Genomic DNA, 16,004 nt, shown 5'->3' with positions numbered 1-16,004 from the left:
AAAAAAAAAAAAGAAATGTACACATGACAAGATAGGCTCTACATCCAGCATTATGTCAAAAACACGTATTTTTTTAAAGACTATAATTTTTTTAAAAAAAAAAAACAGCATATGTTAGATTTCTAACAATATAAACCCCTTCCACCAGATGGTACACGATTCCTTTTCAGAAGTGTGTTCTGAGCTGGGTGTGCTGGCTCACACCTGTGCTTGGGAGGCTGCTGATGGAGGGAGATTGGCTGGGGTCTGAAGCCTCGGCTCCAGTGAGACCCTGGCTCACAACAAAGCACCCAGGTAGCCTAATGTACATTGTAAAGGGATGCCACTTCCTACATCCCCTAATGGTTTTCCTAATTCCCCAGGCTTCTTTGTTTAACTCTACCATTCCAGACCAACATTTTGATGGGAATTGGGAATTTCGGATTGCCTTTAAAGTCACAGCGGAGGATGGAGAGATGGCTCAGCGGCTAAGAACAGTGCTGCTTTTGAAGAGGACCTGGGCTTGTTCCAAAACCCATGTGATGCCCTCTTCTGGCTGTTGAGGGCATTGGGCATAACATGGTGCCCAGCATATATGCAGGCAAAGCACCCCACCCCCATGTAACATTAAGTCATCCGATAGCACCAAATGCTGTTATATATTCAAGTAACATCCCACCATGGCCTCTGCATCAGCTCCTGCTTCCTGACCTGCTTGAGTTCCAGTCCTGACTTCCTTTGGTGATGAACAGCAGTGTGGAAGTGTAAGCTGAATAAACCCTTCCCTTCCCAGCTTCCTTCTTGGTCATGGTGTTTGTGCAGGTATAGAAACCCTGACTAAGACACAGAGGGATGGGTCTGTCACAGCAGAGAGGCACGGCAGCAAGCTGCAGGCATGGTCACAGAAACAGGAGGCTGAGGGTGCACTCCTAGAGCTGCAAGTATAGAGTAACCTGAAGGTGGCACAAGTCACCAAAGCTCCAAAATGCACCTCCAGTGACATGCTTCCTTCTGCAGGACTGAACTGTCTGTACCTCCCCTGGTAGGAACCAGTGTTTATATGCCCAAGGCCATGAGCAGCATTTTTATGCAAACCTCTTTTTGCACAGGTAACCACAGCTGCAAAGAGCACACCGCGCCTGGAAAAGTGCTTTACACAACACTTCCTTCCTACCAGCTTTTATTACAGTTTTGATTACTAATAGTAACTTTCATATCACATATCTCACTTTACACAGTAACGCAGACCTATTTGTAACTTACAGAATAGCTACAGAAGGTTAAACAGGCTACAGAACTAAAACAAAAACAAGACAACAGCAGCAAGCTGGGCGTGGTGGTGCACGCCTTTAATCCCAGCACTCAGGAGGCAGAGACAGGCGGATTTCTGAGTTCGAGGCCAGCCTGGTCTACAAAGTGAGTTCCAGGACAGCTGGGGCTATACAGAGAAACCCTGTCTCGAAACCCCCCCAAAAAAACCTCCTGTCTCTCCTACCCACGCCATCTATAACAAACTTCTCCCTAACACCCACACCCTGTCGTCTTTGAAGTCTAGGCTTTCGATGTGAGACTAGCTCACATTTGACAGCTATGGAGTTTTCAACGATCTTAGCCCATGGAGCTAGTTAGGCTCACCAAGCTGATCAAGGCTCTGTTGCTCTCAAAGACACCCCAAGTTTCCCCACATCTCTTTGAAAAAAAAATTTTTTTTTTAGGTTTTTTGAGACAGGGTTTCTCTGTGTAGTCCTGGCTGTCCTGGAACTCACTTTGTAGACCAGGCTGGCCTCGAACTCAGAAATCCACCTGCCTCTGCCTCCCGAGTGCTGGGATTAAAGGTGTGCGCCACCACGCCCGGCTTCTTTGAAAAATTTTAAAAGATTATTTGTTTTTTTAAATACTTATTTAATACACAGTCATATACTATAGCTGTCTTCAGATAAACCAGAAGAGGGCATCAGATTCCATTGGATTATAGACGTTGTGAGCTACTATGTGGTTGCTGGGAATTAACTCAGGACCTTTGGAAGAGCAGTCGTGCTCTTGACCTCTGAGCCATCTCTCCAACCCCAAAAGATTTACTTTTAATTGATTTGTCTGTGTGCTGCCGTATGGACGTGAGTGCAGATGCCCTCAGAAGCCAGATGTCAGATCTCCTGGAGCTGGAGTGGCAGGCAGCCCCTGGCTGTCTGACATGGGTGCTTGGAAACTGAGCTCGGGCTCTCCACAGCAGCAGTGTGAGCTCTGCAGCCTTTCACTTAGCCTTAGCCAAGCACAGCTGATGGCTGAGAAGTTGGCTTCAGATCTGAAGTATTTCAGTATAATCAGTATGAAAAATTTCAGAAATAGCCTTAGCATGAACTAGTGTGTGTGTGTGTGTGTGTGTGTGTGTGTGTGTGTGTGTTAAAGGAAACATTCTAAATGCCATTGTTACCTAACTTGTTAGTGTGGAGATGCTGCTGTCCTGCCCTCTCAAGGTTCTCAAAGCTTTTCTCCATTAACAAGAGTTGATTAAAACAAACAAACAAACAAACCGACCCAGATAGCATCTCGAAACCTCACCTAAGCTGCTCATAATGTAAACAACCGAGTCTTCACTATTTAAAAACTTCATCAGCATCACCTTCTGCATGCTTGCTGTGAGGGTGGTGCCGGGGAAATGGCTCTGCGGTTAGGAATGCTTGCTGCTCTCAGAGAACCTGAATTCCCAGCATGCACATACCCATGTAGAGCAGCTCCAACGCCCTCTTCTGGTCTCTGTAGGAACTACACTCACATGCACAGACACATACATGTAACTGAAGAAAACAAAACGAAAAAAAAAAAAATTGAGGATATTTGAATTCTTAAATACATAATTAAAAATACTTTGCACTGGGTGGTGGTGGTGCACACCTTTAATCCCAGCACTTGGGAGGCAGAGGCAGGTGGATTTCTGAGTGCGAGGCCAGCCTGGTCTACAGAGTGAGTTCCAGGACAGCCAGGGCTACACCATGTCCAGCGACAGCCTCTATTTTTGAACAGATCCCTTTTCTGGTGCTGGGGATGGATGCAGGGGTCTTGTGTGTGTTGCTGAGAGCCAGAGGAATCACGGCCACGAGACACTTTCACTGACCCATGTCTTGCTCAGAAACCAATCTCTCCTTTACATAAGACTGAACCCAGGGCCTCGCACTGGACTTTAGCCTCTTGTAGTCTGGGGACTGGAGGTGGGACCAGCACTCAGCCAGCCTAGTCTGACAACCTCAGCTCGATCCCTGGGACTTATACTGTGGAAGGAGAGAACTTTAGCAAGCTTCTCTTCTGACCTCAATACAACACTGCAGAACACGCACATTAATCCATGTAGAAAAGTAATAAATTAAAATATAGAACTCTAGTAGGAACTCGAGAGAGGGTCTGGTGGTGCGCTGCTCTTACAAAGGAGTGGAGCTCAGTTCCTAGCAACCACAGGGCAGCTCACAACTCTCTAGCCGCAGTTCCTGGGGATCGACGCCCTCTTCTGGTTTTCTCGGGTACTGCACAGACGGTATCCAGACATACCTGGCAGGCTAACACTCACGTCCATAACAAAGCAAACATTGGTACAATCTAGGAAGCCAGGGCTAATTGAGGGGGATGTTTAGTTGGCTACTTAGCCTTTTCAATTACCTACTTAGCATTCAAATGAGAAACCTTCGAGATAACTAGACCATAAAATGCTTATCAAGCTACACATGTGCACACACCATTTATTAGGAGACCCACTGCATCAGGAGTATTTTACTTATGGCTACTTGCTAAGTCAAGCTACAACCTGAATTGTGACAAAAGTGCTTCACATTACAGAGTATCCAGTTACTACTCTGACAGTTTTATTTCTTCTAATTTACAGCATTAAAAAGATATTCAAAATTGAGTTGGGCTGAGTGTGTATCGTTACAAAATTCCCAGAAAAGATGGAGCCTTAGTTTTCTCTCCAAAAAGCTGATTCATAAAATGTATCACTCACTGACGTGCAAGGCCAGTTAACATTTTCATCTTGCATAGATAGAATGAGGTATTCCAAGCGTGTCCCCAGACAACGTAAAGACTGGCACATAGTTGCTTCTGGCACTTCTTCCCCACCAAAATTCACTGCCAATTCTTCTACTTGCCAGACCGCATCCTGCCACCAGCATCCTGCTGTGGATCCCACTAGTCACTGGCAGGGAGGTGTGTGTCCTCACAAGTACTTAGTGCAGTGCGCACACTAGCTCTCCACAAACCCCAACACCTGACCACACCACCACCCGACCTTGGCAGGTAGGCTGTGGTTTTCATGGGCTTCTTTTCAGCAAATGCAGCAGTAATTGAAACAAAAGCCCAACTTACATTGCTCCAGGCACTGGGCAACAGCACAATGCCCCACTCCAGACTGGAGCACTGGTTCGAGTGTTTCCTTTTAGGAAACAGAGCACTAAGCCCCTCCAAACATCACCACAACCCTTCTCCAAGAGGTCAAGCACCTGCCACTCTGGAAGCACTGCCCGATGGATGGTCAAGCCATGCGCTCAGCATATTTCCCCGCAGACCCGAACCATGGCAGGGCAGGAGGCTAAGCGCGCACTCCAAGGGCGCATGCCAACCAGAGCCATCTGAATAAAATCCATTTCATTTTCAATTTCATTCCAAATTTTGTTTTAATGAAGTAATGCAAATCATTTAAAGAAAGAAATGTTTAATTTTAAATTCTGATTTATGCATAAAACTCATTTTTGTATCACAGTTAAATTTAGTACAAACTATGAAAACGTTAACACCGAGGTTTCAACAGAAATCTATTAAGATCCCTTAGAAAATTACTTAAAGGAAACAACAGCTCGTCAGTTACTGCTCTGAGGTTAATAAAGAAAATTTCACACATTTTACTGAAATTTTCAGTAAATAAGTTTAGCCATAATACTTGTAAAATTAAAAAATTCAAAAGCTGCGTGTGTCTCTACAGCAATTACAATCTGCAATGGAAATCCTAAGCCAAAACTTTTGGATCTACAGAACAATCCTAGCTTTAAAAAAGCCGGTTGAATTTGCAAATCTTCAGAATACCAATTGTGAACAGAGTAGCTGTGTTATAACTGAGCTTTAATTAACTCCAAGACAGGAGACACACTGCCAAGGCCTCACTGCAGAGTGTGGAGGTAAAACATTGAGCCAGAACTATCACCTTAAAAAAATATCAGATCACTCTTCTATTAAAACATGAAAGGAATCACGGATAGACAGTACTGAAGTTCTACACAGGCCTCTTTGTATTTCAATGCTGTTTATTGAGGAGTGAATGAATGAGACTACTGCCAGACATGCCAACGACACTTCACATTCAAGGGCCGGGAGTGGGACAGCCTCCACACCGAGTCACTGCATAAGCCTTCTTGGAAAGAACCAGAGTGACATCAAGTGACAGCCCCATGCTTCTGGCTTGTCAGCAGTTGTTTGGGGCTGGTTGGCTGGTGGGGCTTCTTTCTACCCCGCAGACTCTCACTCCATTGACAGAATAAGCACTAGGCTGTCCCCCAGTCTGTGTAACACACATCTATGTGGATGAACTGACCTGAAAGCTGCTTTCCTTATGTGTCTGCAGGTCTACGAGAAAAAAGGAATCGTTTCCTCTTTCCCTTCCTTCACGTGGGTCAGACACAGCAATAGAAAGATACTCTGCAGTGCTACCACAGGGCTTACAGGGACCTCCTCTGCCGGCCTGACGAGGTCCATGCAGTCCACTCTGCACACAGGGCTGCTTTTCCTGTGCACGGCTCCAGAAGAATGGCCTACACACAACACTACTGTTCTCTCTTGCTCAAAAACAAAACAAAGAAACCTAAACAAAAGGGTAAACGTTTATTTGGAGTTAGTCTTCTGACAGGTGGTATTAAGGCCCTTCAGGCAGAGTTCAGGAGCTCCTGGATGGCTGCCTGCTGCTCCGGACTGAGTTGAGCTATGCATTCAGTCCACAATCCTCCAGAAGTCTAGGGGGAAATAAATGCACACGTTTAGACATAGTGATCTCTTCACGTACTAAACACGCAAAGACTGTAACAATGCCCAAACAAATGCTCTATACCTTAATTTGATGACTACTGTAATAGTCAATAAATCTGATCTTTTCTTCAAAGCTCATTCCTCTACCTCAATAAAACTGGTGCAGCAGCCGGAACCTTAAAGCAGTCTATATCCTACCCTCAAGTCACTAAATGAGTCATCCCTAATTGCTTTGTTCTGACATCACTAAACTGCATCTTGTTTCCTTCGATATTCTGAAATTAATGATCATATGCTAAGTACCCACTGGACTTAATCTCAATGGAAAGATTTATGTTATTAACCCATTTTGAAGCTATCTCTGCAGCCCATTAAATGTTAAATTTTAATGTAGTTTAAGGACAAGAGAACCCCCAACTAAATGCCTAGGATATTTTATCTGTCCTTTTCTAGTTCAACCAAACCATCTTACCTGTACTTGGCGAACTACATTGGCCAGGCGTTTGGCACAGGGGTCTTCATGTTTAATGGCCTCATGCATTTCTCCTTCTGCTATTATACTGAATATTTTCGGTAGATTGGTATTGTTTGGGCCAAGAACAATTGGGTGATTACTGAAAAGAGAAAACCAAACATCTTTATAAATAAAATCTGTAAGAGGAATCACTCATGACCACACTTCCTTGTGTTCTTTGGTATATAACAGAATGTCCGGGGCTAGAGCGATGGCTCACCAGTTAAGAGCACTGCCTAAGATTATTACAGAGGTCCCTAAGTTCAATTCCCAGTAACCACATGGTGGCTCACAACCATCTATAATGGGATCCAATGACCTCTTCTGGTGTGTCTGAAGACAGCTACAGTGTTCTCACATATATAAAATAAATAAATCTTTCTTAAAAAAGCAAATGTCCTTTTGGCTCAGTTAAGAAGAAAGCCAGCTGGTTTTACACAGTAGGCCTGCAGTCCCTTCTTATGTAACTCACGAAAAAAAAGATGGGCTCAGTTTTCAGAACTTTTTTTTTTAAAGGACCAAACAAAAGAATTAAGTGTTTTGTATTACTCTGCACTGTGTCAAAAACAAAACAAAACACTTCTCAAGACAGTGTTGTCTCAAAGTCTATAAACTCAGCAAGTATGATGTTGGAGGAGGAAGAGGAGTACCAAGTTCGAGGCCAGCTCGGGTAGCTTAATGAGACCCTGCTCAAGAGAAAAAAAAGAGGGCTCAGCCACACAGCATCTGCCCAGCCACGTGAGACCCCTGGCCCTGGTCACTAGTACACAAAACAAACAAGGTCTAACAGTAGCTTATAACTTCTGATAGACCAGATGGTCTCAAGAGTAAATAAACTAGGAGAGTAAACCTCAGGCAGGCTTAATGGAAAGACACATAAATTCCAGTAGAAGTCACTGACAGGTCATGTCCAAGGAGAGATCAAATAACCTAGGAGTGCTACTTCAGATGCAGGCAAGGACAGTGTAGTCTGAGGGTGGCTATCACATCCCTTAGAATCCCATGGTCATATACACATAGGATTTATGAACCTGAATCCAACAGGCATGAAGGAATATGCTACCCCCAAACCAAAACCCAAAATTCACGAATTCTACTGCATGAACGAACAAACTAAACACAGTAATTAACAGTGAAAGAGCCACAACTAGAGGGCTGTGGAGTAAGAAAGACACCAAAGATCATACAGCATAGTAGTTTCTAAGGAGACTACACTGTTGCAGCTTAAAAACCCAGGGGCTGAAAACTGAATGCGTGAAAACACACAGGAGGCCAGATCACAATGGCTGCCTGGTGGGCCTCATTGCTTTTAGACAGGATCTTGCTACACTGGCAAGGATGTTCTTGAACTTGTCCGGAGATTTCAGTATGGTACACTGCTCTCTCTCCTCCTCTCTTCTCTCCTCCCCCTCCCCTCCTCTCTCTCTCCTCTCTCTCCCCCCCCCCCCCCCCTCCAGCATGCTGCTGGCCAGAAGTGAGGAAAGAAAGGTGGCCTGTACCTTTCAATCAGGTCGCACAGGTAACTGAAGGTCTGGACAGCTTCTTCTTTATCTTCATGTAGGGGAAGCCATGACAGCCAGTGTGGCAAGACCTCCTCCACATTCACACAGTCGGGCTTGAACTTCATGATCTTTCCCACTGCTGAGATGCAGTTCTCAGTGGCGTTGACATTTTCTTTGGTCTTCGACTCTGGAGCCTGAATGACTCTTACAAGCAGCGGGAGTGCTTCTAAAATAAACAAGTAAAAACAGGTCAGCTAACACGGATGAAGATGAACGGCTCCCTCTGGTCCAGTCACTGTCCCAGGACTGTATGTAAGGGAAGGGACACCAAGCAAGAAAGGAGCACGACAGCCGGTCCATGCGGTAGCCTACACTCAATGTCTGTTCTTTGAGAGACTCTCACACTTTAGCACTGCCAACCTTTACTCCCTAGACAGGGTGGCACAGGCCCAGATGCCACTCCACTAAAGCAGAAATGGGACCAGAATGTTCCCTGATATGGTGAGGAGGCCGGGAAGGGGCTGCAGGGGACAGAGCGGACATACTCACCGGTACAGAAAGGGCGGTAGTTATCTCCACCAAACTGCGCCATGACGCCTAGGCCGTATGCTGCAGCTTGCCTGACCTCTGGGCTGCTGTCACACACATACTGGAGCATTGGCCTTAAGAAATATTCTGCATACTTAAATGAAGCTGGACTACAGTGTTCTATGATATCATCGAAGATGCACAATCCCCACTGTCTGTCTGGCCAGGGTCTATGTGGACACTACAAAATGAAAATCCCTTTTGAGTATTAAATACTGGTACAAAAAAAATTGTAAATAATTCATTATGGACCATCTGCTTACAGACTGTACTAAACACAGGAAATAAAAACATAATAACCACATCTTAAAGCAACACTGGAAGAAATACACTGATTTATGTAACTTCATAGCAATGGATTTGTGTGATTTGTTTCAGAATCCCGCACACAGCATGAGGAACTGACAGGGTAGCAATGTGCATACGTTTACTCTGTGAGGAGGTGACCAAGGCAGAGCACCCTGCCTACAATCCCCGCTACCCAGGAGGCTAACAGCACCCTGTCCTGAGACTGCTGGCAAAGGTCTGTGGTCCCAGCTACTTCTTAGGATGAAGCAGGAGGATTCCAAGCCCCACAGCAGTCTAGGCTACTTAGCGAGACTCAGATTAGATTAGAAGAAGATTAGACTTGTTGGGAGCGACTCTGAATGTTAACTGCCTTGTTAGCCATAAGTGCTTACTTACAAAGTCTTGGCCTTAGTGGAAAAGTATTAGCATAGTTGAGATTTCTGTGGGAAAAGCTGAGGCCTCTATGGGAAAGTACTACCCCCAGTTAAGAACAAATAGCTGTAGATCTTGTGGACAGGTGCCTAGCAACCCACTCTGTTCTGATCCTCCTGCTGAACTTTTTCCCTAGCCAATACCCTGCTTGTGGGAACAGGTGTGTTCCCCCAGAAACAAAGCGATTCTGCGTCACCCCCCTCCCCATACCCTGCTTCTGTGGGCATAAACCCTGCCTGGGAACAATAAAATCTGACAGCTTGATCAATCAGACTTGCTGTCCGTCTTGCCTGTTTCTCGCCTCTCATTCTCTCCACAGGTGGTTCCCCACACCCTGTTCGACTGTCCTGTGGGCTGGGACAAACTGGTGACTGAACAGGTTTCCCAGGGGATCACAGAGGAGAGAACGCTGCTCATCAGTGGAGGGTAGGCCTACCCGCTCATCTTGAGAAGCGCCAGAGAGCGACTTCTGTTCGGTCAGGATGCCAGACTGACCCACTGTGAGACAGTCCGGGAGGGGGGGGAAAAAAAAATCAAGTGGTACAGATCTTAGGAGAAATATGGTAAGACATGGGGCGAGCATTTTCAAAGCAGTCACTTTATGTGATAGGACTCAAAAGAGTTACTCAAAACACAGGAATTAGGGTTAAGAAAAAGGAATTAATAGAATTTTTAGATTTTGTGGGAGATATTTGCCCATGGTTCCCCCCAAAAGGGGACAATTGACGAGAAATATTGGTATAGAGTTGTTAATTGTTTTAGAGATTATTATGAAGCATTTGGATTTATAAAGATATCTGTTATTACCTTTAGCTATTGGTCATTTATTAGTGATATTTTTAGAACCACCCCTGAATGGCCAGATTTTTACCATTTAGTGTTTGAGGGAGAGCGGTCTCTTAAGGAATCTGCCTCTCCCCCTCCTTTACCACCGCAGTTGCTGGTAAAGCAGTTGTTTTTTTTTAAAGAACCCGTCCCCCGTTCTCCTTCTGCTAATCCAGTGACTCATATACCTCCTTTGCCCCTTTAAGAGAAGGATCCTTGCCTGCTTCGCCCTCTGTGACTGATGTTATGGATCTTTCCTTGCCTCCACTTAGGGAGGAAATTAGGATGGCAGACCTTCACCCCTCCCTTATTAATTTTGATAAGGGAGTGGCTACCCGCTGAGGAGGCGGATCTCATAGGAGAGGCAGCCCCTCCCAAACCGGCTACAATCGCTCCTCCGCTGAGAATGTTGCTACACTCCCATCTTTCTTTCCTGAGTTTGAAGAAATTTAAAACCCCTGCTTTGTAAGCATCCTCCTCCACTACTAACTGGCTGAGCCAATTCAAAGGTCCCTCCCTCCCTTCAGCTCTGTTTGTAGCAGCTGCTTAATGATTCCCTTATACATTTTGTAAAGATGCATTCCTTGTTTTTCCCCAAAGTTACCTCCAAAACTCCAGTCCTTGAAGGCATCTTGGTGTTTACAGATGGTTCCTCAACAGGCAAATCTGCCTATGTTATACAAGATCAGGTTACTTCAGTGCAGTCCCCATATTCCTCTGCCCAACTGGTAGAACTGTTTGCAGTTCTTCAAGTTTTTAAAAAGTTATCAATGACCCCATTTAATTTGTATACTGATAGTGCTTATGTGGCTCATTCTATTCCAGTTTTAGAGACAGTCCCATGTATTAAGCCTGCTTCCACTGCTTCCAAATTATTTGTGGAGATTCAATCTCTAATTATTAAAAGGACGATGCCATTCTTTGTGGGACATTTGAGAGCTCATTCTGGCCTGGGTAGTCCTCTGTCACGTGCTGACAGGGCCACTCGAGAAGCATTCCCCACCTTACTTGATTCCATAGATTTGGCTAAACAGGCTCATGCTTTGCATCATTTAAATGCTTCTACCTTGCGCCAAATGTTCAAGATTTCTAGAGATCAAGCAAGAGAAATTGTTAAGTCCTGTGTTGGATGTGCCACTCTGCTGCCAGTTCCTCACCTAGGAGTTTACCCCAGGGGACTCATTCCTAATGAACGATGGCAGATGGATGTTACACATTTTCCCTCCTTTGAAAGGTTAAAATATGTGCATGTTACAGTTGATACCTATAGTGAATTTATATATACATCTCCCCTTTCTGGAGAGGCATCATGTAATGTGTTAACACATACTTTACAGTGCATAGCTGCCATGGGAAAACCACAGATTATTAAAACTGACAATGGCCCCGGTTATACAGGTACTAAGTTCCAACAGTTTTGCTCCCAGCTTGATAAACATGTCACTGGTGTTCCCTATAATCCTCAGGGCCAGGGCATCGTAGAACGAGCCCATCAGACTCTAAAAAATATGCTTCTGCGGTTGACTGAAGTTACAGATGCCTATTTCCCTTTGACACCCTGAAATAGGCTCAATCATGCTCTCTTTGTTCTTAACTTCCTGTCCCTGGATAATGAAGGTAGGTCAGCAGCTGACTGCCTGTGGCAACCACCTGTGGCATCCTAAGTCACAAGATTCGCATGCATTAGGGGGAGGGTGAGATCCCCTCTCTGGACAATGGAAAGGACCAGATCCTGTCTTTATTTGGAGACCAGGGTCTGCTTGCATTTATGACAAAGAAAATGCTGGCCCAAGATAGTTACCAGAGAGGCTGGTAAAAACTGTTAACCTGCCTGTGTCCAGAATGGATCGTGTAAAAATTGCTAACCCATTTGTGTCTAGAATGGAGCAATTGTCTCCGCCTGAGACAAATCTCATTTCCTTTCTAGATGCTAATCCAAATGAAGATACTCCTGATCCTGTGGCTGATCAGAATGACCCGCAACCTTCAACTGCCTCCACCCAAATCTCCTAACTACAGACACCCCCTTGGAATTACACATGGGTGGTCCTCTCAGAGAGAAATGTTTGGGCCACCTCTAAGATCTCCACCAATTTGATTTACTCTTTTTACAGTAGGAAGGGCTGTGTGCAGCTCTTAGGGAAGAGTGTTGCTTTTATGTGAATAAGACGGGGAAAGCATGAAAAAGATAAAAGAAGGCCTAGAAAAAAGACACAGAGAGAGAAAGAGAGCTGGTATAAAAATTGGTTTTCAACCTCTCCGTGGTTGTCAACCCTACTTCCTTCCATTTTTGGGACTGTTAGTTGGATTGTTTTTGCTTATTTCTTTTGGTCCCTGGGCCCTTAATAGACTTAGCAATTTTGTGAAACATCAGATAGATGATTTGGCAGCGAAACCTATCCAGGTGCATTATCATAAGTTAGCTATGAAGGATCAAGAGACTCGAGTCGAGGTTGTTATTCCCTCTAGGGTGTTCCCAAAGGTTACCTCCACCCAAACTAAGAAAGGGGACTCCTGCCCCAGGACCAAGTAGAGAGGGGCCACCCAGAACCCCCCTCTTACAGGCAATCTAAGTTGTTGCTTGGGCCTCGAGGCAAAGCACTGCAAGGGAATACAAAGCAAAAACTAGAAACATCTTTCTGGGTTCCCTGAGGGACAAGCCTGACTGCATAGGGGTTGATGTCCAAAAACTATCCCCTCTCCAGAAAAAAGACATCAGAACAGGTATGGCCCCCATGCCTCACTGGACAACACTGGGACTGGAGCCATTACAAGGTCCCCTTTAGTTACTGGAGGTCAGGTCTTTATCCCTGCCTTTAGCAAAGAATAAAATTGCCACGGTTCTTCTATACTAAAAGGGGGGGGGGGTTTGGGAGCGACTCTGAATGTTAACTGCCATGTCAGCCATAAGTGCTTACTTACAAAGTCTTGGCCTTAGTGGAAAAGTACTAGCTTAGTTGAGATTTCTGTGGGAAAAGTTGAGGCCTCTACGGGAAAGTACTACCCCCCAGATAAGAACAAATAGCTGTAGATCTTGTGGACAGGTACCTAGCAAACCACTCTGTTCCGTTCCTCCTGCTGAACTTCTTACCTAGCCAATACCCTGCTTGTGGGAACAGGTGTGTTCCCCCAGAAACAAAGCGATTCTGCGTCACCCCCCTCCCCATGCCCTGCTTCTGTGGGCATAAACCCTGCCTGGGAACAATAAAATCTGACAGCTTGATCAATCAGACTTGCTGTCTGTCTGTCCTTGTGTTTCTTGTCCCTCATTCTCTCCACAGGTGGTTCCCAGACCCTGTTTGACCGTCCTGCGGGCTGGGATATAGACTCAGATTAGATTAGATTAGAAGAAGGGAAAAAAAAGGGGGGTGAGAGGAAGGGGCAGGAGAAAGAGGGGTTTCTGACAGCTCCACAGCAAACTGTTTGCCTAGAACATGCAAAGTCCTGGGTTCTCCATGAACGTAGCTGTTAATGTTCAGGAAGCTAAATGTGTGGGGGAGCTGAGGTATGATAAATCTACCTGTGTTTACTTTGTTAACTGTTCCAAATATCTGAAAACCAACTAGATGAGTGTATTTACCAAAGGCCACACACACTGCAGACTGTACCCAGCAAGGGCTACTGTCTCAACGTACTGAGAGGACACAGAAACCACACAGGGCTGTGCATAACTAAAATGCTTAGTGAGAATCCCAAACCTGGAGGCGCATTTTAACCCCTAGTGCCATGCTAACTGTTCAAATAGCTTTCAGGTGATTAACACTTACAATTAGGTTGACAATTAATGGGAGCAGCTGTTCAAACCACGGCAACACCTTTTCTTTGTAGCTACTGAATATTGAGTGTAAAATATCTGACACTTTAGTCAGTATATAAACATCATTATCATCCTAAAAAAGAAACACAACACAACCCTGTGAGTTAAAAAATATCTTCTCGAGTATTGAGCAGTAACATCTATAACATACTCTATTGAGAACCTGGAGGCTGAAGTAACCCTGAGGTCTGACAGTAGAGCTGTGCTTATTGTAGCTGCTTCAGAACGTCATGTGAGCACAGCCCGGAAGAGAAGCCACACACCACAAATGCTGGCTGCACCCATGGCCAAAATGTTTGCATACACTAGGCTGGCTAGGGTGAGAGCCGAGGCCGTGGAAGCCGCAGCTGAGCCTGGGGTGCAGGCAGGTTGGTTGGGAGGACGGGTAAGGAGCATCCCAAGTTCAAGTCCTGTCTGGGCAAACACACTGAAAAACTCAGATAAAAATCTTTCTTTCCAAATAAAGAGGGCTAGGGATATGAGCCCAGGGATAGAAGGAATGCTTGCCTACAACATACAAAGAAGACTTAGGGTCAATTGCCCCTGACTGCCAACAGTCACTCTGGACAACCACTGATTGTGGGAAACCACCATTAAACGCAAATGATGCTGTGAGCAACAGCTTATCAGGCAACCTATGGCAGCTGCTGGGTGCAAATACTACCAAAATAAAAGAAATACCCAAAACCTAAAGACCAGTTCATTTCAAAAGACTTATTCTATAAATGCTAATTAATTCCCTCAGACTAGGGAAGGTGAACTGAAGCACTGGAAACATCTCAGATGCAAAGATCACGTGAGTGAAATTCTGAAGGACTGATTTACCTCATCTTGTAGTGACTCTTCAACCTGTTCGTCATAGTCTTCATCTTGTCTTTTAACTAAAACATACCCAAATAAATGCTTTTAAATGATCACGCCAAAGACCAAAGACTTTGTTCAGAAGTAAAAGAATATTGAAACTCACCTTGCCGCAACTCTTGATTTTTGAAATGTTCTTCAAGCTTCGCCTTCAGGATACCTCCCAGCTCCTCAAAGTGTTCATTGTTGAGGCACCCGTCTCCCATTACTTCAATGCACTGAGAGTGAAGAAAAATAATCAACTCATTATTCCTTGAATGTACACTTCTAGCTGGTATCTGAGGAACAACATTCCACAGAGAGGAGTTAGAAACAAAACTTTTCTTTCCGTATGTGTCAAGTTGCAGATTCAAAGCCAGGACAGTAACCAACTTCTACCATATCCACCTGGCTTTGATAGCAAAATGAGAGATGAAAAGGGTAAGTGGGGAAGATTTGGGAATGAACGGGGGGATCTAGGCATAAGCAGTGAGATGTCTGCAGTTAGGGTCTGCAGTTCTAAGACAGGCACTTACCATGGCTGAGATTGAAGAGTGTCAGATTTTCTTCTGTGATCCTAGGACTGCACACTAACTGGCTTCATGCAATTGAAGCTACAGCTTTCCTATAAACCTATTAACTATGTAACTTCCTCTACGTGTGACAATCCTTACTGTGTAATCTATTTCTCAAAACGTGACTTCTCAGCCAATAAATAGAATGACAAGACCAACATTTCAGAACAAATAAAATTTCAGAAAGCGCTTTGTTACAATACACTGAAAAGTCCTATAACTCCCTGGCCCAATTTATTCAGCAGAGAACTAAGCAAAAGTGCCTTATAAAGTGGGAGGGAATATTCGGAGAAAACATTCACCTTGGCGAAGGAGTGCATTATCTCTGAGAGGACGTCTGAGTCGGGCTCTGTGCCGATGGCCTTGATGAGAGCGTCACACATGAAGTGCCACATCTGCGTAAGGTACTCGGGACCCCGGACTCTTGCACACTCAAGCAGAAGAGGCATGGACTCTGCTGCTGCCACTCGGACCCGTTTTATTGTTAAGGAAATGTGCCATCAGGGAACCTCCGTAGTGTCCCCGCATTCTACCCACATGCTAAGCAACATGCCCTGCTCACCTAAGGTGGAGAGCTGTGTTACATACAAAGTAGGTACAAATCCAGCAAGGGCTTCCTGCCTGTTCTGCCCCCACATTGCAGGAGC

General features: G+C 44.9%; 1 protein-coding gene across 2 annotated transcripts in view; it reads right to left on the bottom strand.

The window, feature by feature from the left end:
- Positions 1–4,658: 4,658 nt before the first annotated feature.
- Ipo5 (importin 5) overlaps positions 4,659–16,004 on the bottom strand; it is a 41,769-nt gene continuing 30,423 nt past the window's right edge. The window contains exons 19-27 of one of the 2 annotated variants that reach the window (XM_029541475.1): positions 15,660–15,832; positions 14,910–15,021; positions 14,768–14,823; positions 13,893–14,015; positions 10,730–10,795; positions 8,542–8,761; positions 7,990–8,218; positions 6,449–6,590; positions 5,224–5,963 (exon numbers count right to left, since the gene is read on the bottom strand). In XM_029541475.1, the coding sequence (XP_029397335.1) occupies positions 5,877–5,963; positions 6,449–6,590; positions 7,990–8,218; positions 8,542–8,761; positions 10,730–10,795; positions 13,893–14,015; positions 14,768–14,823; positions 14,910–15,021; positions 15,660–15,832 (1,208 nt within the window). In that variant the 3' untranslated portion in view covers positions 5,224–5,876. Of the gene's footprint in view, positions 5,964–6,448; positions 6,591–7,989; positions 8,219–8,541; positions 8,762–10,729; positions 10,796–13,892; positions 14,016–14,767; positions 14,824–14,909; positions 15,022–15,659; positions 15,833–16,004 lie in introns of both variants that reach the window. The other variant, XM_029541476.1, reaches the window with a different exon arrangement.

The sequence above is a fragment of the Mus pahari genome, chromosome 8 (assembly GCF_900095145.1).
Source record: "Mus pahari chromosome 8, PAHARI_EIJ_v1.1, whole genome shotgun sequence".
NCBI classification, from domain to species: Eukaryota; Metazoa; Chordata; class Mammalia; order Rodentia; family Muridae; genus Mus; species Mus pahari.
The sequence above is the reverse complement of the archived record's forward strand: the minus strand, read 5'-3'. Positions and strand labels throughout refer to the sequence as shown.